At 39.6% G+C, this 20,928-nt stretch overlaps 1 protein-coding gene across 1 annotated transcript; it reads right to left on the reverse strand.

Moving 5' to 3' along the window:
- Positions 1-441: 441 nt before the first annotated feature.
- On the reverse strand, positions 442-20,112 carry LURAP1L (leucine rich adaptor protein 1 like). Its single transcript, XM_054288717.1, has 2 exons — positions 19,915-20,112; positions 442-962 (listed from the first exon to the last, which is right to left on the reverse strand). Exons 1-2 carry the CDS (start codon positions 20,110-20,112, stop codon positions 588-590), a joined length of 573 nt encoding a protein of 190 aa, XP_054144692.1. The 3' UTR covers positions 442-587.
- Positions 20,113-20,928: the final 816 nt, after the last annotated feature.

Genomic DNA, 20,928 nt, shown 5'->3' on the forward strand with positions numbered 1-20,928 from the left:
AGCAAAATGAAAGAAACCCCGTACTGAAAAGTTTAGAATACTTTATATTTCAAAGGAAGACTTTACAGCTTATAAGAACCAAATTTCACTGCTTAGAAAAGGAAAATTATTTTGTAAGGTATTTTCAAGATTCAGATTTAAGGCTTAATAAAAACAGTGTCTTTGGAAAGACCAGACACGGTAGTCAAGAAACTTTATGACAACATACATTTTTCAGATGATGTTTTATTAACAACAAATACAAAATTGTTAATCATTGTTTATTCATTCTCTGATGTTTAATTTTAAAGATAAAGCTTTTCCTTGACCAGTTTTACAGACTTGTAAATATAGCATTGTAAAAAATTAAAGCAAAAATAATTGTGACAATAAATTAAGAAAATGTGAGAAGGAGGAGGATGAGACAAACCCAACTCATCAAGGAGAAAATGCATTAGAAGCAATAGAAAAGTTAAGCAATAGAATTGAAGTATCATACTATATTCTCCTTCCAAGAGGACTTTGGGGGTTTTGCACATGTAATAAAATAGCAGCAAAGAAAAAGGGTAAGTACAAGTGCATTTGTGTCCCACTGGAACTTGTTCTTATTAACCAAAACAGTAGTACTCATCAGAATCAATTTTTGGATGCTTATGCAGAGACTGTGAGTCCTCTGTGACAGAAGAATCACTGAATTTGTCCAGATCTGAAGGGGTCTGGTGACCAGGAACATCATCCACTAAGGTGTCCAAGTAACTCCCCACTGATATTCCATCCAGTCCATCACTACAGTCTTGCAAACTGTTACAGCTGCCATGGAGCGATGTCTCCTGACTTTCTAGCAAGCTGCACAGGCTTCCACTCAAACTGCTGCCTCTGCTGGCTATGGCTTTCTCTTCAATCATCCACTTGATTGATTCAATACTTTCATTGATGAGTAGGAGCTGGCGCATAAGCTTCACATCAGTGGCTCGGAGATTAACCTACAAGGCAAAAGTAATTAAAAAAATTACTCTTTTCAAAATCAAGCCAAGGAGCAGGCTTGAATGGGCTACAATAAAACACAAAAAGAAATCCAACTTTCCTATCTAGGAAATAATATATTTCAGTAACTAGTAAAATACCTCACAAGCAAACAAAAAAAAAGCCCCAAAAGTATACCTATACTAATACTGGTCAGCCTCCCTAAGCACTCCATTAACAGGACTGATAGTCAATGGCAAAACTTGTATACACACTGGTACAATGCTGTTTATATGAGAAACACAGCTGCTATGACAACTCCTGGGGATAGCCTTCCAGTAATCAGAGAAGCAAGACACAAAGCCATTTCTATTTACCATTACTCTAAGCTACTTATGGCTACAGATGTCTAGGCATTCAGCCCTAGTTATCCTTACTATGGCTACCCGGGAAACCTAATATTTTCAGATGTGCATAATTTCGAAAAAAGCTTGTGGATATTCAACTTTTACTCACACTCTCCTTAGTGGACCCTAAAATCTGCTATATAAATGTCTGAGAGTTGAAATATTTAATTCATTGAAACTGTAGCTTTCAGTTATTTAAACCCATAATAGATGAAGGTGATGAAGTTCAGAGTTAACTACGTATTACAGGCATGGAGCAAGCATTTGCCATAGCTAACTAAATAAAAAGTGGACTCTAAGAACCAACTCCTACTTTCTCACTTAGTTGTAGTGGTTGATGCAAACACAGAAGGGTTAATAGTAATGCACAGTGGAATATTACAGTGTTGCATTTCACAGATGTACTTGAGTTAACCATCCTAATGTGTTCCTTAACAGGCAAACTGTATAAAACCATTTTTAAGTCACTTCAGCTGACAAATAAAGGTGAGACTTAAGCCTTATATTCATTGTTTCCTTCTCTTCATCTGAAACATAGGTACTGGAAAAAATAATCTGTGACCCTGCCATATTGAAAATTTGAAAGTCTTCACTCAACTGAAAAATAAAGTAAAAACAAGTAAGACCTATTACATCAGACAACAGATATTTTATACAATTCTTCAAGTCCACAATTGTACAGAAAAATAGTACCTGTATTGTTCATACACAATGGACTGGAACAGAATGAGTATTCTCAGGAAGCAAAGACTGTATCTTGTTTTGGCAAGAGTATAATCTGAACATGATCCTTTCCATACTCAAATGCCATCTTCTCAGTACACCAAATTTCCCCAACCTGATAGAGTTGTTTAAAAATTACTTTAATGTATATTTATTCTCTTAGACACTGAAAGATTATAGTGGATCCAGCTAGGACTCTTCCTAGCAGCTGTTATGGTTTTGCTCCCTGTATCTGTGACCAAAGCATGTCAGTAGCATTCCAGTGTTTCAGCTCTTGCTGAGCAGGGAGTGCAATCAAGGCCTTTTCTGTTTTTCACTCTGCATCCTCAGCAGGTAGGCTAGGGCTGAGATGGGACAGTTGACCAGAATTTATCAAATGGTTTTTTCTTGCCATAGAATGTTGTGCTCAGCAATAAAACCTGTGCATTTAATCTTTCCTTTACAGCTGCTGCTTGGGGGCCGGCTCGGTCTACTGGTGGGAGATGATGTGTCACTGACTTTGCATCACTTGTTCATTTAATTTATTTCCTTAATTTTTAAACTGTCTTTTTTACAGTCTAAGTTTTTCTCACTTTTGTTCTTCTAATTCTCTCCCCTGATCCCACTTGAAGAGGAGAAGAGAGTGAGTGAGCAGCTGGGAGTGATCTGGTGCATGCTTAGTTACTGGCCAGGGACAACCCAATGCAAAGACATTTCAAGCTTTGACAGTAACAGACTGCCTGTGTAACCATCATATGTATTCCCACTTCCTTCCCCAGTCCCCAGAATGACTTCTGAATTATTCTCAATCCAGTATCACAAGATTTAACACAGCTAACCTGGTACTGTGCAAAACAGCTCTACCTACCATTCACAGTTTTAAGAATATTGCCCATCTATCATTGCTTGAGAAGTGAGGTTATGAAAACAGATTGACCATTTTGTAGTTCTCCTGCCAAGCCAATTCCTCTACTCTAACTAATAAATCACTATAAACCATTTGCTCGGCAACTAGGCTGTCATGAAAGCAGTAAATTACCCAACTTCCCAAATGCAACAGACTTCAGCAACTTGCTGAATACAAACATGCTCAAAGACAAGTTTCCCAAAAGGCTGATTAAGGAAATGTTTAACAGAACTAGCACCAACAAGACTCAAATGAAACAGTCCCTTTTAGATAAAGTAGACATCTCATATATTTCAGATTCAGTTCACAGGAAATATTTTTTTTTTCTCTAAATACAGAAACAGCTTCAGCATTTTTGTGGAATAGCCTTACTGGAAACAATTCTTTGCATTCCTGAGTACTAGAATCCTCCTCCTCCTAGCTACCATGTCATTCCAAATCTCCCATATCAAGAGTGTGCTTTACCTAAAGCAAATACTAAAATGTAGTTTAACAAGTGTCATCTTTCTTTAATATGGTTTACTTCATAATCTGTTCAATAACACAAAAATGTCAAAATGTCATTTTTTGCCCCTAATGTGCTCTAGCACAGAAATAATCACATGAGCTTTTACTCACTTATGTAGCTGCAACCCATTTATCTTGGAAGTTGTTGGAGTACACAACAACATGGAGTGTTCTTGGAGTAAACAAGTCAGTTCAAGACTGGTTCAGCTAACAGGACTAAACACAATAAAATCTTGCCATGCTTGACAGCTGCATTTTTTATGCACAGTAACAGGTGCATTTCAGGAACAATTTAAACAGTGTATCATAGCTAATACAGCCTTTTCAGAACAGTTTTTATAGCTATCCCTTAAGTTAAAGCTAGAGCACACACAGGACCACTATAGGGAAGGTGCGTGTTATTATGGACCAATTCTCAGCAAAAACTTACAGTGTATAAAGAAAACTACAAAAGAGTGAAAACTAATTTCCTATTACAGGTAAACTTTTATATAGTTTTGCTTAGTCTTCCTTCATATATTTCCACAATAGTGCTGATCACAGGAAGGAATACTAAATGTTTGACATTAAGAGCTAGTCACAGCAAGAGAAAATAATGAAATTAAAGTGACAGCATCTTTCAAGTAACACATTCTGGTAGTGTAAGTGCACAGATTAGCATTCAGAAAAAAACCAGAACTTTAATCTGGAAGGAATAACTGGACTAAACACCTGCCTGTGCCTCCCTCTCATACCTGTTGTTCTAACAAAATATTTCTTCCTTTCTTTTGGTCTTCTGTAATAATATGTACAACACTCTCATAATTTGCTCAAGAGAATTGATATACATATAAACATAAGGGCTTTTGTGTACATATATATGCAGAGAGACATGCAAATATCCATGCTATTTTTTAATATAATTCAGTGTTTTTGAGAAAGATTGACTAGGTTATTGCTTTTAGAATAAAACCCTGAATGACCATGACTGCTAACAAAGACAACTATTGCTTCCTGGCAGTCACCCAAAGTAGTGCATTGATCACTTGCCTTTTGGATCAAAGTCACATATGTAGTCACAATCTGGGCAAAACAGCCTTGCATTCTGCTGCTGCGTGTTCTGCAGACATAGCTTCCAGTCAGTTCCAAACACAGTGGGTCACCTTCCCCTCCAGAAATGGCAAACCTAGACTGGTAATATACCCTGCTAAGCTGAGAAAGTGTTTGAAACATTAGATTCTTCCTGCAGATTACGTTCTTTTAAATTGTTGGCTTCACATGCTGCTTCTTCTAATTACAGGAGCTCCGCAAGGATATTAACGGCAACCATAAAACGTGGCTTCAGGAAAAGATATCCCTAAGTTTATTTAAATTATTTCAGTTTCATTTCTTCTCAACACTTTTATGCTCTGTGCTGTAAAGAATCTACTAGTAAAAGAAAAAGAAGTGAGGGACCCTAAAGAAAGTATTTTTTTCAGGCTAAGCCTTTGAGCCAGAGCACAGTGAAGTAAGTCCTCACAACAGGATTCAGGGAACTATTTAAGTCACTCCGATCAGAAGCTCTGCTCTGCTCTGCATCTCAAAATGAATCTAGGGTTAGCTGCTCTGGAATCTGTGTTCTAAAACATCTTAAGTTTGGACACAAATTCCACGATAAGTAGAAATGGATGGAAACAGTAGCAAAGTACAGTACTCCTGGGGAAGTCTCTCAGACCTTCCCAGGCCTGGGAAGTCCTGCAAAAGTAATAAACATGGGGAGGGTTAGATGAAACTACCTGCATCCAATTCCATTTCTAAACACTACCACACCCATCTCTATCACAATCTTATAAACAGAATTTCAAACCTGTAGAACTTTTCCATACTAAGTAGGTGTGCATAACCACTATGGTTCAGGAGTATTAATGCTACTATTGTTTCCATTTCCTAAGACCTGTCAAAGATAGCTTTCTGCTTTCCTGTTCAATTTCTTCTATTTCCCTTATTCAGGATGAAGAGCTTGCCAGCTATGCCTACCTCCCCTTTAAGTTTTAAAAGGGAGGTTACCTCAGCTTCTCATAAAATAGCAAATTCCATCAATTAATTCCAGATGCAATTTTAAAAAAGCAAACAATCAATGTCCAAATAATAATTTGTTTTGCAGTCTGAGATGTCTCTTCTGAAAAAAGCTAACCTTACCCCATTTTCTCCTGGTGTTACTTTTACTATTACAAACACTGAATAACAAGTTTTAAAGTACTTAAGGAAATTAATTTAAGAGGCAAAAGATGAGGAAAATAAAACAGTGGCTGGCAATTACTCAAGTCTTATCAAGATACAAATATGGTAAGAAGATATATAAGGATTAAAAAAATGGTCAATAAAACCTCATAGACTAATTCTGTGAAACCATAATAAGCTAAAATACCATAAGCAACTTATTCAAAATACGTGAATTCAAGTTTTATTTAACTGCAGTCACCAAGTTAACAAGTTTACAACAGGGATAAGTCTGGAGACACACACAGAGGAATTGTTTATAAGACACCATCTCAAAGCATGAAGCATGCCATTTGAGGGTAAGCAAGCTGAAAGTGATACTACAACAGCTTCTCAACACCAGTGAGTAAAAGAGATGCTCTTTTTTTTCCATTTAACATGTCTAAATAAAATAACAAATCATGTCTGCTCCTTTAACAAACAGGATGATTAACAGGCTGTGCAGGAGCTACATCCTACTTAAATTAAAACATATGCATGTGCATGTCTCTAAACTTCTTGCCTGCTTCTAAATTGTCCCACTGATTCAAGGTGTTTGCACTGATTTCTTCATATAATTATGCTGCTTTAGGCAATGGTATTTCAGGATCAAGATAAAAAAAAATCAGAATACCTAGGCTGACTTCTGAATTTGAACTTCTCCTGAATTTGAATCTTCAGCATCTCCTGTTAAAAATGAAGGGAGTTTTATATGACAGAGGGTAAGAAGACAAGTTTACTGTCATTAAGTGGAAGGCATCTTCTTTGGAGGAACAGTAACTGATTGTGGGAATGTGTAACGCACTCCACAGCAAAGCCAGCTAACTGTGGTAAATTCAGACACCACAAAAATTCAAGCTAACAGAACCAACCTGACTGAAACTCTGTATAAGTTCTCTCAAAACAATGGAGATGTGGACCAAAGCCTGGAAGAGAATGAGACTGCTGGAGTCAAGGGAGGCGCTACAATGTTCATCATTATGCCTTCTGTCTCTGGCTGTGATTTACCTCACACTGAGGTAGCTAAATTAAATTAAGTCAACAGCAATAATTGTAGATCAACAACTTTTTCTGCATCTTGCTTCTTTTAGCATGGACTTGTGTTATAAAATATTGCTGTATCGTTTTCCTGTTTATTTTCTTCTGATTTTTAGGCTTGTGGTAAACTTCAGACAATGAGGGAGCACATAAAAAAGCTGCATATAGATACCAAAGCTAAATTTTTGTGATCCATTGTTGATTTGCAGTTATGGTTCATTGATCTACCTTTTTTCTGCAAAGTAACTAAGTTACACTGACCTTTCTCAGCTGTACTTCCACAAATGAGTCACAATAAAAACATTGTGGCAGAACACATTAGTTTTGATCACTTAATTTTTGACTTCTTTTGCAAGAGATTGTTTATAATCTTGTATCTCTTGAAGATTCCAAATTTGTTAAAACCCTCATATCAGATTTTTTAGGTAGCGTTCATTACAATGGTTGAACTCCCAGATGCTCATAAAGTGAGTAGTCATTGAGTTCTCAGTTTCTGTCTGCACCCTTAGCTACTTTAAACAGAGGCTCTAGCCTAGCCATTGTCCTGCTTCAAGTTCCTGCATTTCCACTGCAATCCTTCACCAAGTGCTCGCAATAAGTATTTCCACAGGTCTGTCTGTAAAATTTGGCAGCCACAAAACACAGCTCTGAGCACAGTGACTTTTAATTAGGAAGGAGCAGGACCATGTGATTCCACATCAGCCACAAAAGGACTTTACTGTAAGGAGAGGTTACCAATCCATTAGCTAAAGCAAGGAAGCAGGCAGGTCAGGTCTGAGCCACCACCGGAATAATGCAGGAAAATAGACCAGAATAATTAGGAAGCAGAGCAACTTCATGAGAAGCAAGTTAGTTCAGTAGGCAATGAGCATAAATAACTCAATGAGCAGGTTCCAAGGACGTATCTTGCAAATACATGAAAAAAATGTTATGCTAATATGCTCATCATCTGATACAGGAAATTTCAGTACTGGTGATTTACATTTCTCTATTTTAATATTTTAATTTTATGCATACTAATTGTTTCCCTTATACTTAACAGGAAAATACATACCACCAAGCTGTGCAATTGTTTAGTCATATTACCTCTGAAAAAATAGAAAAAGTGAATCTCAAGGCCTTTTTTCACTGCCTTGAAATATGCATGGTCCTTGTCTGGGGAGTATGTGTGGGCAGCCTGCCAAGTGCATTAATACCTTTGATAATAACATACCAATGATTAGGATGAATCATTTGATCAGTAGGATATACTTTTTCTCCTAACATTATAGTGTTTGAGGTATCTTGTAGGATTAAGTGTAATAAAAAAACATTCCCGGGGGGAGTGTATATTTTTATTTTTTTCTTTTGTTTTTGGCTCTTAATTTTGCTGTGAAAAAGATGAAGCTATTTAAGTATCTCCTAAGTACATATGAAAGTGACCATCAAAAGGAAACATGACATAAAATTGAGAGCAAGTAGAAGGAAAAAAAAGTTAATTAGTTAGGTTCTTATTTCCTCACCTCCTGTCCAAATAAAACAAATGTTAAATAAGCTCTTTAAATACATGGAATTAACACAAAATTCAAAGAAAGAAACATCCCATCACAGAAGGATAAAAAATATAAAAGGAAAATGCCAGCTCTATTAAAGTTTAGTTGAACTAACATGAAAGAAAGCAGTGAGAAAATATAGGGATTTGTGAAGAGGAAAAACTTCTAATGCTGCTGGAAGGTTTTACTGAATGTTTCCAAATATCTCAAACTTCTGTCAAAAAAGCTTCATCTGACCTTAGAAATGTATCTACTGTGACAAAGGTGAACATGTCCAGAACAATCCATAATATGGACCCACATTTGTTGACAGACAAGATAACTCCATTGCAAACATTCAGGTCAATATGAAGCTGTAGCATTTGGCTGCGGGTGTCAGAAAGTGTTACAGCAGATGGGCGATCACAGCATCATTATGAAGTGTTCTGGACACCAGCCACAATGCAGGACTGCATGCATCTTCTGACCAACATGAGACAGCACTGGGGCTCAAGAACATATGTAATTTCTTTTTTTGTTCATTGGAATTCGCTCTCTGCCTTATTTATGTCTGTCCTGACCAAAACGTACTCTTAGAAACGCTATGCAAAAAAATTAAAAATTATAATAACCACTCCATACCTGTTTATCCCTTCAAAATTAATTACTTTTAATAATGGCACTGTGGAAATTACTCAAAAGCATACAACTAAAATAAATGAAGATAATAGGGTTTGCTTACAGGTATACGCAAAGTTTGAAAATATTGTCTCTATAGAGATAACAGCAAAGTTTGAAAACATTTTAAAACCTAAAAAATCCCCAAAAACCAAACCTATAAAAAAAGACATCAAAACACTCAACATTTCATTGAATCGCAACTGGACACAACAATAGAAATACTGGAGAGAAATCTGAAATCTCTTGAAATTCAAGACTGCTTTCACAATACCACTGGACACATACAATTAAAAAAAAAAATCATTGCCTGAATCTCCCCAGAATTCAAAATGGAATTCTTTTTGAAACAATTCTGTGTTCTGGAGATGGGGTATATCCTATTGAAAGCATATTTTTAATCTAACAACAAAATCTCTAGTAAAGGCAACCTGCAGTCCTATTTACTGAAGGTTTATCTGAATTAGAATCAAAAAGAACTTCAAGACAGCCTTGGCATTATAAATCATCAAATGAGCTCCTAAAAACACCTTAGTAGTCCTAGAAACTGATTTGCTAAAAGTGGGATTTTTCCCCTATTAAAACATTATGAGCGATACGTTCCCATGATAAATTTTTGAATATAAATGAGTCAGTATCTTAAAAAATAAGGGGGTTTTGTTTCATGTTCACTTTGTGACCTGTTTGAAATTCCATGTCTTTCAGCTTACTTTTTCCTCATCCAAATCTCAGTGCTGTAATCACCATTCTCCTAAAATATGGTCCCTACACAGTCTTTACATCTCTCTGAAAGTACTAGCAAGTTTGAGGTTTTAGATATCATCAAATGGCCTATTTTGAGTCTTTCAAACAAAACCACCTTTTTAAACCTCCAGGTATCTACAAAAAAATTAAGTAATTTAGTTCTTTCTCATCTACTAAGAATGTACTGAATAGCTAGAAGCTAACCTGCATCTGGGATCAAAGGAATAAAAATCAAGGAGCAAACAGGCTGCAAACATTTCTAGCAAGCTAAAATACTGAAACTGGCCAGCACAACAAGATGAGCAGGATGTTAAAAATTACACCAGCTGCAACTTTTGAGCCCTTTTAGCTCAAAAGCCCACAGACCCCTTTTTTTCCCACAGAACACACCACAGCATTTCTTTCCAGAGGTCACAAGGTGTGATTATCAATGAATACTAGCAATTAAACAAACACACATCTTATGCTTCCAGGCAAGGATGTCAGAAGGTAGTAAGAGTAACTAGTCATAAACTATTACTACAAGGCAAGACCAGGCACTGTAGGTAACATATTCTTTCCACATTATTTGATCAATTCTCTGATCAATAACTTATATCCACACCACATAGTGCAGTCCTCAGCTTCTCCAAAACAACTCTAGCTCATGCCATATACTTCTATATACTCTTTTACACTTTGCACTTAAACCTGTTCTTAGCAAAGATTTCTACATAGAAGAGCACTGGGGCATTACGATATGATTCTAGTTCAGCAAAGAATATTAATCATAGCTGTCAATGCAATTATCAGATGTATGAGTAGCTTTAGAAGGATTCAAGGTGATTGCTTACATTTCTCATTTCTTCTTCTATAAGGAAGTACTAGCTACTAAGGTAGTTGGGAAGGAAAAATAAGGTGCAAGACTTGCAAAACATGGCTAGGGAAAGACACACATGGCCTTTCTGAATAACCAAAGGTAACCTGGGAAAAGATAGAACTAGTCAAGGAAAACACAGCAGAATTTGGGCTAGAGAAGTTTGGTTGTATTTGAAAAGAGCTGGTAACAGCTCTTCTGAAGTAATTTTGTTATTAAACTTCACAGAGTACAAACTAATAACAATGAAGGAAAGAAATTACAAAATATTAAAGATCATAGTGTTTTTTGGTTGCATTTTCTTTCTCATCTGAAATGGGTGGACTGATGCTCTGCACTGGTGAATGCCTAAGCAGTTTTATGAAGTTATCATCACAGATGGCTACCTCATCTGGCTATGGGGAAAACAGCAACACGCCTCCATCTCCCTGCCTCAGTCACAGCAACTGGTAGCAGGAGGTAACAAAGGAGGATGTAAATTCCACAGGCCTTTGGAGAACATCACTATTAGTTTGGTTTGCTAGTAGTAACACTCTTCTTTTGCAGAGAGGCTTTCTCCTCTCTCTGCTGCAGCAGGATTTAGAGTTTTCTCCTACAAACCCTGTAACACTAGAACCCTGCCACATAACACCACTTAAAAAAATATTTCAGTGCACTGCACAATTCTGCCAAGACATGTGGACAAGTCATTAACAGTCACAGTGGTTAAAATAGCCCTGTGAAGGCAAAATGTAGTTGAAGTCACAGAACAGGAAAAGTCCTGTAAAAATTATTCTGCCTTCATATCTGCCCCCCTCATAGCTGTATAGTTTCAAGAAGACTAGAAAAATAGCCTGAAGTTGACAATGACTCCTTGAATGACTTCTCCAAGTTGTTATGTTTCTGTTCGGGCCCATCTAAATCTCATTAGTCAGAAAACATTCCTACCCATGAAAAGGGTTCTTCAACACCAAAATCTAACCTAAACCCCCTACATTATCACTTCCATTATTTAGCCTTTGTCTAACAAAGGAAATGGTCTGTATTAGCTGCCAAACTTCAAAGGCTGTGCCAGCCTTTCAATGTGGCTGGAACAGGTCTCCTCCAGACACACTTATAAAGGTGTACATATTAATTTCACTCCAGGAAGAACACTAGATATTCAGAATCCGAGAATCATGAGAGAATTGCAGTTGGAAAGAACCTCTGATCTAATGCCACATTACTGCCAAGGCAAGTTCAACAGGATCCAGTCCAGGCAGGTTTTAAAAATTTCAAGAGAGGCAGACTCTACAACCTCTCTGGACAGCCTGTTCCAATGCACAGTCATCCTCAAAGTAAAAAAGTTTTTCCTTATATTTGGATGGAACCTTTTGTATTTCAGTTTGTGCTCATTGTCTCTTGTCCTGTCACTGGGCACCACTGAAGAGAGTCTGGTCCCATCTTCTTGACAGAGACACTTAAGGGTCTTACATTGGTAAGATCCCTGTTCAGCTATCTCTTCTCCAAGCTAAACTGGCCCAGTTTCTTCAGGCTTTCCTTATAAGAGAGATGATGCTCCAAATCCCTACAAATTTTTATAGCCCTCTGCTGGACCAGCTCTCCAGTAGTTCCTTCTCTTAAACTGCAAAGCCCAAAATGGATCCCCACACAGCACACCAGATATGGCCTTACCAGGGCTGAATGGAGGCCTGTCTACATGATTTTCACTAGTTTTCTAAAGAGGTGGCAAGACAATACAGATCCTATTCCTCCTTCCACAGAAATGCTTCATAGTTTCCTCCATGGTGTCAGGACTCTTTTTTCCTAGTAATTCGTAATTATTGGAAGGATTTTAAAAACTCGGAGTTTAAAAACTCTGAAGTTTTTAAATTAAAAAGTTTTTTAAACTGAATGTTATGAAAGTAATGTCCAATGTTTGCTGTAGCTCATAAGCAGGTGTGAGCTAACAAGAGCAGTGCAACTATCTCAAATACAACACTTCTTTAAACCAATAGAAATCCTGTAGGAAGAAAAGAAAAAAAAAGAAAAATTCAAAGCAACCAAGCTGTTCTATTTTTTTCTACCTTGGGGTAAAAATGTGTGAGCTTGAAAACACTAGTTGTATTATTGTTCTTAGCTGTGTTTCCTTCTGTACCTATAAAGAGACAGGGCTCACAGCTAAATCAGAATGCAGCAAGATGGCTCTTCTGGAAGCATTTGAGTCATGAATGCAGCTGATATCTAACAGCAGCAAACAAAATCACAAATTATGCCAGTGAAGTGTTTATAGAACCTGAAACCCCCAGAAACTGAATAGCAATTTACCATTGCTTTAAAGTCACTAAATGCTTTCACTTCATCTGGCACTGCACCCACCAGGGCCATGCAGCATTGAGAGAAGTTCATTGTACAGCACAGCAAATGAAACATTCAGATAACTGCTCTGGCAGCTTAGCTAGTTTGGGTTTACAGTTAATTAAGAAATGTGCCATACCATTCTCCTGACAAACTGTAAGTGCTAAGAATGGCTAGGTTGATGGGGATAGGCAAGGATTGGATTGCTGAGGCCAGAGTTGCATTGGTGTGCCAGAACGCTCTCTTCCATGGAAGCTATAGGTGAGTTTCCATATCCTGACAAAATGGAGTAGCTGACTTTATATACTTATATACCTGACATATATATACTCTGCAATGTCCTTCCTTATCTTCTTCTATGGAAGAAGAGAAACCTGCTTGAGAGCTACTTCAAAAGAGGGGATTCTCAGACACATTTTATCTTCAGGCAGGAACCACAGGGACTCTGAAACACAGAACAAGTGACCAGTGAAATAAATGACCATCCCAATATCCTTGTAGACTTGAAAAAGCTTGAAAGGTTGAACTATGTTGTTTATATCTTTCAAAGATTTAATACACGTTGGTTTATGGACCCTCTGGACATGTTTTGGTCACTCATTTTGGTCACCCTCCAAATTAGAGCTGCTTCCAGTTACTTACCATGAGCACTTCCACCATGGGAAAAAGATTTTAATTAGAAGCCCACATTTAGGAGAGTAAGGCTGGATAGTAAAGGCTATGAGTCTGCCTTCACAACAAAAAAGTTTCTCTTTTATTATGAGATTGTCTTGTATTTTTATGATCAGAGTTCTTCATCCTTACAAACAGTAAACAGAGAACCATCTTTTGAAACTGCTTATGTATAGTAAGCATAACTTCCATGTTTATAAATGCAAGTTAAATCCATCAGAGAAATTGCACTCAATTTAATTGAATTCCAACTGCTTTTCAACAGCTCAGATCCTCTGTCTTTTCACTCCTGCAACTTCATCTTTTTTTTTTTTTTGCTTCAGATCCCAGTAACCAGCCTCCCTTCCAGGACATGGACAGAAATGGAACACATGGAAAATAAACTTATCCACTGAGGAAAGTTTACTGGGTTTTGACTTTGAGGGCAGAGAACAGACAAATAATCTAGTAACCTTAAAACATGAATTGAAAATCTATTATTTTTCTTTTACTATTTACTGTTAGGAAAAAGGAAGTATTGAAGAGTAGAAATGCACTTGTTGGCCGTCACCTCTGCTTAATATACATATTTGGTATTGTGCATTTCAAGATTTTCCTGCTCATACACAAAAGATAATTTTAATTTGTTGTTGCCATAAGTAACCACATAAAAGAAAGCATCCACACAAAATTACGATGATCAAAGGGCTGGAAAATCTGCCATAGGAAGAAAGACTTAAGGAGGTAGGTCTTTTCTCCCTAGAGAAGTTCTGGGGATAGGAGTATCTCCTCACAGCATTCCAGTAATTTGGACTGATACAAAGAGGACCAGGAGAAGTTTCATCTTAACATGAGCTCAACTTTTTTCAGTGAAGGCAATCAATCATGAGAATGATTGAAGGCCATCAGCCTTCCCAGTTACACAGCTGAGGTTTTCACGATGGACTGAATGATTGACAGTGTCACCCAGACTCCCTTCCCTTCTAAAGGTGGAACCAGATGGTATTCTGAAGTAGCCCTTCCACCCCAGGCCATTCTATGAAAGCCATGCTGTTATGATGATTTAATCAGACAGGTTATAATCTATTTGCTAAAAGTTACCATAAACTGTACAACTCTGTGCAGAAGTGGTTTAGTATTCACATCATTTCACTACAAATTGTCAGGAATCAGACTTCAAAAAACAACTTCAATGGCTCTTCTACTCTTGAAAAAGTAATCAGGAAGGAATAATGAAATTATAATACATGTTTTCTGAAAAAAAAGCTGGCAAAAGTCTCACAGTACACGGGCAGTCTAACTGGAAGTCTTGACCTTAGTATCCCTGATGCTGCTGTGATGATTCACATCATACAGATGCATGCATACTGAAGGACCTCACACTGATGCTGCTCGCTAAGGTACCAGCAAGGTTTCATGCACTCTTGGCCGTGCAGCAGCAAAAGCTGAGTAAGAACAGACATAAACTCTGAGTACAACACTGAGATGTTCTACAATTCAAATCCTTCTTTCTGCCAGGCACTGAGTGAGGTTTGCCAGTCAAAACATATGTTTAAATATGTATTAATTTAAATAACCTTGGTCAACTCATCCTACCAGAGATGATCTGAAAAAAGGGAAAACTTGGCAAAGTACTGGCACTATAATTAAGTTGCATTTTTTCCTTATCAGAGTTGATTATTTTCCCCAAGGATTAATCGACAAGACCATTTTAACAAGTCACTGTCATAATCACTGCCCAATCTGCGTTATATGCAAAAACTGCAAACTCCTCTACTACATCATGCAACCTGGAGTAGCATGGAGAGAACTTGCTAGCAAGACAGAGGATTAAGCCCTCTTTCAGTGAACTTCAGGAGGACCTGGGGAAACAAGTTTATTTCTATTTCTGTATGCCTTCTTTTTGTCTAAGAGTGTCACTTCAGGGATTCACTGAATAACGGCTCATTAAGAAACAAAGGTTAATCAAACTCACCTGCACAGTAATTTTATTTTTAAGATTTTATCTTCAGTCAAGTTTTTAACAAAAATTACAATTAATCTAATTGAAAACCAGCATGTGATATACAGCTTTGCATTGCTGATGAGACACACTGAAGCCAGATCTTGGCTTCAGTTAAGACAACTGATGTTATCATATAAAATAGTGAATGTGGCATCCTGCACCTACAGCATGTGTTAAAGAGATATTTCAAGTCACAGTTGTAGATTTTTTAAAATCAGTCCTTCAAAGAAACTAATAAATGCAGATCCTCCAAAACTGTGGATCTAATAAATCTGAGAAAATATGAAGTTTGTCAGACTCTTTAGGGATGATAGAATAGGGTTACAACAGCCCTGTCTTTCAACCTGAACCTTCATTAATGTGCTAGGGATAGTTAAAAAACAAACAAACCCAAAACCAATAAAAAAGTAAAAAGAAACCAAACTATCGAAAACACCAAGAAGGATTGCCATTGTAATTATCCCATTTGCCTTAATTCCAGTTCCATTTTGTTAGGGATCAATGTTAATTGCCTTTAAAAATAGTTATACTAAAATTAAACTAGGAGAACAAAGAAGAAGAAAACTCAAGTAATGAGTTAGCATGAAGAATATTCCTCTATCTTAAATGGCTTTAGCATGCTCAGCTCCTTGAAAATAGGATTATTTATCCTTCAGTCTAAAAACTGCTGCACTCAGTATAGCCACCTGGATGATTAGACTCACTAACACAATTTGATTCTTAACAGTATTCACTGGAAGGAATCTCATTAAAAACCCCAGCATTGCCATCTACCCCTCACTTCCAAGACACATCTTATCTTTTCTGCCTTAAATATTTTCATGTAAGACATTTTTTTAGATTTTTGTATGTAATGCAGGCTATACTGTGTTTATATTTCTAGCTTGTAAAGAGGCAGTAAAGAGCTGAGTTCAGAAACTTTTGAATTTAAAGGGAAAAATCAACCCTATATCTTTCTTTGAGTGTTAAAGAAAATCTCCCTTTGGGTTACCCCAGAACTTGTGAAGGAGAAATTAGGTTTTACAAGCAGTATCATTTCAGGCTGCAGAATGAGACAGATTATTTACTGCAGTGAAGGTGCATGTGTTGAAAGGTGTCCTCAGAGCATGGTACACTAGAAAAAAGGCTGCGGCTATAAAGGTTTATGTTCAGCTCCCCAATGGAACATTCCACCTGTAAGACCATAGGAAGAAAGATTTTAACAGTGACAAATTTCACACTGAATCAAGGGTCAGATAGGGGGAGGTGTTCATTCCACTCAAGTTTGACCGGAGCACAGTGTTTTGACACACGCTGGCAATTACATCTTGCTTGTTCTCTAATTTATGGCCTTATAACTCAAAGGTTTTCAGGATCCAATGTAGTCTCCATCATGGCCTTCATGGGAAAATGGAGGATAAGAAAAGCTAAGTAAAACTGGTCCAGCAGATTGGTATTTCAAGAACAATATGCTGTGTGCTTTGTGTGTGATTTCAGTGGCCATTCGCAAAATCAGGCGTGAGGTAAAAACAACCATCTTGAACTGGAAAGGAATCTGAAGGAGGAAGGGAAAGCCTCAAGTCCTTCACCCAGACAGTTGCCACATACACCCCATCTATTTGTCAGGTACTGCAGCTCACAGTCAAACCCAGCATTTCCAAGTCAAACACTGTCTTTTTTTATATACCACTAGAAAAGAAGGACCTGAATAACCTTGGGTTTTATATGTTTACAGAAAGTTCTTTTCAAGTCTGGAATCAGCAAGTAACAAAAGCAGAGGTAGGTCTATCCAAAATTCAGTGAGTAAGCTGTAGAAGCTGCCATCATTGTACAACTACAAAAAAGTGAACACATGACACTTGGTTTTCTACTTGTTTCCATTTTTTGCATCTTTACTACTGCAGCAACTATAGACTACTTTTCTACATGTCCAAGACTGCTGTCTTACACAAGACCTCCTATGCCTTGCAGCAAAGCCAAAGAATAATGCACTAGAAAGAGGTGTGAAATAAGAAAATAGATGTTTTAGCTCCATTTTAGAAATGATATGCAGTAAAAATGATGAAAGAAGCATAGAATGGAACCACAATTTTTACCTGATATTATTCTTAAATTTATAAAATATGTCCACTAAGAAAACTACAGAGGGGAAAGGGACAGATTAAGAAGCTGAAGAAACCCTTAGGGTTGAGGAAAATCCTGAAGATGCCAGAGACTAGAGCAAAAAAACCCAGGAAGGTAGTTCACTTTCACACTCTGGATTACAGAAGATAGCTGAGAGCATGGGAAAGGTATAGACAGGGTACCAATACTTCACAGTTAGTCATTGTACTGGTGGTTTAATGGGCACATACAGACCAGAAGTGCTAAGAGCATTGTAACGTATCTCCTCTTACTCAGAATGAGAAATTAGTTCAGATAAGAAAAGTCAGTCAGTCACTGACGTGACAAAAAACAGGAGAGGGACTAAAACATGCTCCTGCTTACTACAGGGAGAGAAAACAGAGAAACTGGGTGCAGAGAGGAAGAAGAGGCAAAAGAAGAGTGTGACATGAAATCTGCAAGTGCGAAATAAGTGAAGAGACCAGCTTGAAAGGAAAAGGTGATAGGGGCAATTCACTCAGGTCCCCCTTCCTTAACAGGCCTAGTTTTCTTGACATGAATAGTCATGTCCTGTCAAAAACTCTTGGCTACCTTATTTGCTGCCTTTGCAGTCTGACATCCCATACATGATAAACTACCTACAGGTCACTGTGAAACCATCATGCAAGCTTAAAACCAAAATATAAGCATGAGATAAGCAGACAGTGTTTTACTTGATATTAAAACGGAAATTCCCAGTGATCATTACCTAATATCACAGAATAGCTATGGTTGGAAGTGACTTTAAAGATAATCCAGTTCCAGCCTCCCTGCCACGGGCAGGGACACCTTCCAAATGACAAGCAGAAAGGGACCCACAATGTCTCTGGGGCAGCGCCCCTGTCCCAGTGCCCCACTACCCTCTGAGTAAACAACTCCTTCCCAATATCTCCGCATCTAACCTCTTCCAGTTCAAAGCTGATCCCCCTCATCCTGTCACTCCATGTTGCTGACAAAAGTCCCCCTCCCCAGCTTTTTTGTTTGGCCTGGTCTAAGTAGTGAAAGGTGGCTAAAAGATCTCCACAGAACATGCTGACAGTTTGATTTGTGGAGATCTCTTAAATAATATGAAGCCACACAATAGCAGGTGTAATTTCTAAATTACACCTCACAATTAACATTACCATCTTGGCTATTAACTCTCAGAATATTCATTCTCTTCCCCTTTTTGCCCAGCACACTTATTTTTTAAAAACTCTTACAAAACTACACAATTATGTACCTATGTAGAGGGACTTGTGGTATGGCATTGAATTTGTTCACACAGAATAATATTGATTTATTGGCTGTAAATGGCTGAGTTCCAAGATTGTTGCATAAAGTTATCTCAACATGTTGCCAGAAAAATCCCCATCCTAACCTGATCAAAATTCATCCCATTTTCAAATAAGCTTAATGACAGAAGGTACAGAAAGAACTGCTGCTAAAAAAGTGTCTTTTGAGACTTTACATAGCACTCACTAATAAAAATGGAAGCTATCTGTGCTCACTTATCTGAGGTGACCTGCATTGCCAAGATTGTAACATCTGAGTGTTCACTAATCACTTCGTCACTTGCTTGCAAAGAGTTTCCTTTTGGTTTATCTTTGAAAAAAATAAGCCAGTTTTATGGCAACATTTTATGGCAAAACAAACTCACTGAGATGGGAACATAAAGTAGGACAAGCACCTGCACTAAGTAAAAAAGTTAGAGGATCTGAACTACATACAGGATAGTCCTATCACAGATCACTGGCAGAAGAAAGTACACCATTCAACCAAAGTAGAAATAATTGTTTTTTCAAGAATGACTCTTCATCAGCCTGTTTGGAACTAATTAAGTCTGTGAAGTCCAGCAATCAGGTCCCCGAATTCCAGGCCAAATTTCCAGCCTGAAAATATCCTGTGTCTTTAGGTGCTGGCCATGAGCAGGAAACAGGTGCAACGCAGAAAATGCAGTTACGACAAAGGGATAGTGCTTAATTTGTTTTATTGGTACTCCAGCTTTAAGTACTTCGAACGAGTTGACAGGAACAGAAGCCAATTACGAGTCCCTGACGAACTGCCCCGCTGCAAGGGAAAGAGCCGACAAGTGCCTCGCTCTACGCCGCACCGACGAGCGGCCCCTTGCTCTCCCAGCCGCCAGCAGAGCCCTCGCTGCCGCCCGGCCGCAGGGGGATGGACGAGCGGCGGCTGCTGCTGCGGGGGCAGGCAGCACCTCCTTCCCGCGGGGGCCCGGCCGGCAGGGCGCAGGCAGCGCGATCCCCGGCCCGGGCCGCCGCTGGTTCTGCCGAGCGGTGCGGAAGGGCTGCGGCCGGCGCCCGGCTACTCACCATCTCCTGCCTCAGGAGCTGAAGTTTCGTCTCCAGACGGGCCAGGGCGGCAGCGCGGCGGCGGCGGGGCCCGGGGGCCGCGGCGGCGGGGCGAGCCGGGAGCTCCTCCCCGCGCAGGGGCCGCGCCAGGCTCTCGGGCACTTTGCGCCCCAGCTTCTGCTCGACGTCGCGGAGGTCAGGCGGGGCGCCGGTCTCCATGGCTCGCCCTGCAGGGGCCCGAGGCGGCAGCGGCGGCACTACCCGCGCCCGCCCGGCCGCTGCCGGGACGCGGAGCCGCGGAGAACCGCGGCAGCGCCGGGGACGGCGAATGCGCCGCGCGGGGGACCCGCGGCGGGCATGGGCATCTCCCGGGCGCACCGGCCCTTCCCGCCCGCTCCCCGGCCGGCGGGGAAAGGCAACAGCGGCCGGGCGCGGGCGATGGAGAAAAACGGCCCCGCTTCGTGTACGAGACCGCGACGTGCCCCAGTAGCTGCGGCCGGCACAGCGCGACCCGAGTCATCCCGCGTCCCGCCCGGCTGCAACTTTAAAGCCGCGGGCAGGTGGAAGAGGCGCGGCGCGGCCCTCCCACCGCGGTGCCCGTGCGCTGAGGCCCGGCACGCCCGCCCGCGGCCCCGGGGCGCCCCCGCACGGCGGGGACCGCCCGGCCTGGCCCGGCCTGCCAGGGCCGCGGGAACACCGCGTCCCTCGGGACAGCCCGGGCACGGAGAGGGGGACGGAGAGGAGAGACAGAAGGAAAGGGGATAAGGGAAAAAATAAAAAAGAGAAGCAAATAACAAAAAAAAGTGAGAACACTAGAAGGAAAGGGAAGAGGGAGGGAGGGAGGAAGGAAGTGTCGGAAGGAAGTGTCGGAAGGAAGGAAGTGTCGGAAGGAAGGAAGTGTCGGAAGGAAGGAAGGAAGGAAGGAAGGAAGGAAGGAAGGAAGGAAGGAAGGAAGGATAAAATGAATAGGAAAAAGGGAAAGAAAGTAAAAAAAGAAAGGAGAATGAGAGTCACCCCTTCTCACAAGGGACAGGA

The sequence above is a fragment of the Melozone crissalis genome, unplaced genomic scaffold, assembly GCF_028551555.1.
Source record: "Melozone crissalis strain CALT ecotype California unplaced genomic scaffold, PUWL_Pcris_2 ptg000005l_1, whole genome shotgun sequence".
Lineage (NCBI taxonomy): Eukaryota > Metazoa > Chordata > Aves > Passeriformes > Passerellidae > Melozone > Melozone crissalis.

Coding starts and splice junctions, on each gene's coding strand:
- LURAP1L (XM_054288717.1), bottom strand. CDS start 20,112: ATGGAGACCGGCGCCCCGCCTGACCTCCGCGACGTCGAGCAGAAGCTG. Junction 963..19,914: donor AGCTCCTGAGGCAGGAGATG/GTGAGTAGCCGG, acceptor TTTGCCTTGTAG/GTTAATCTCCGAGCCACTGA.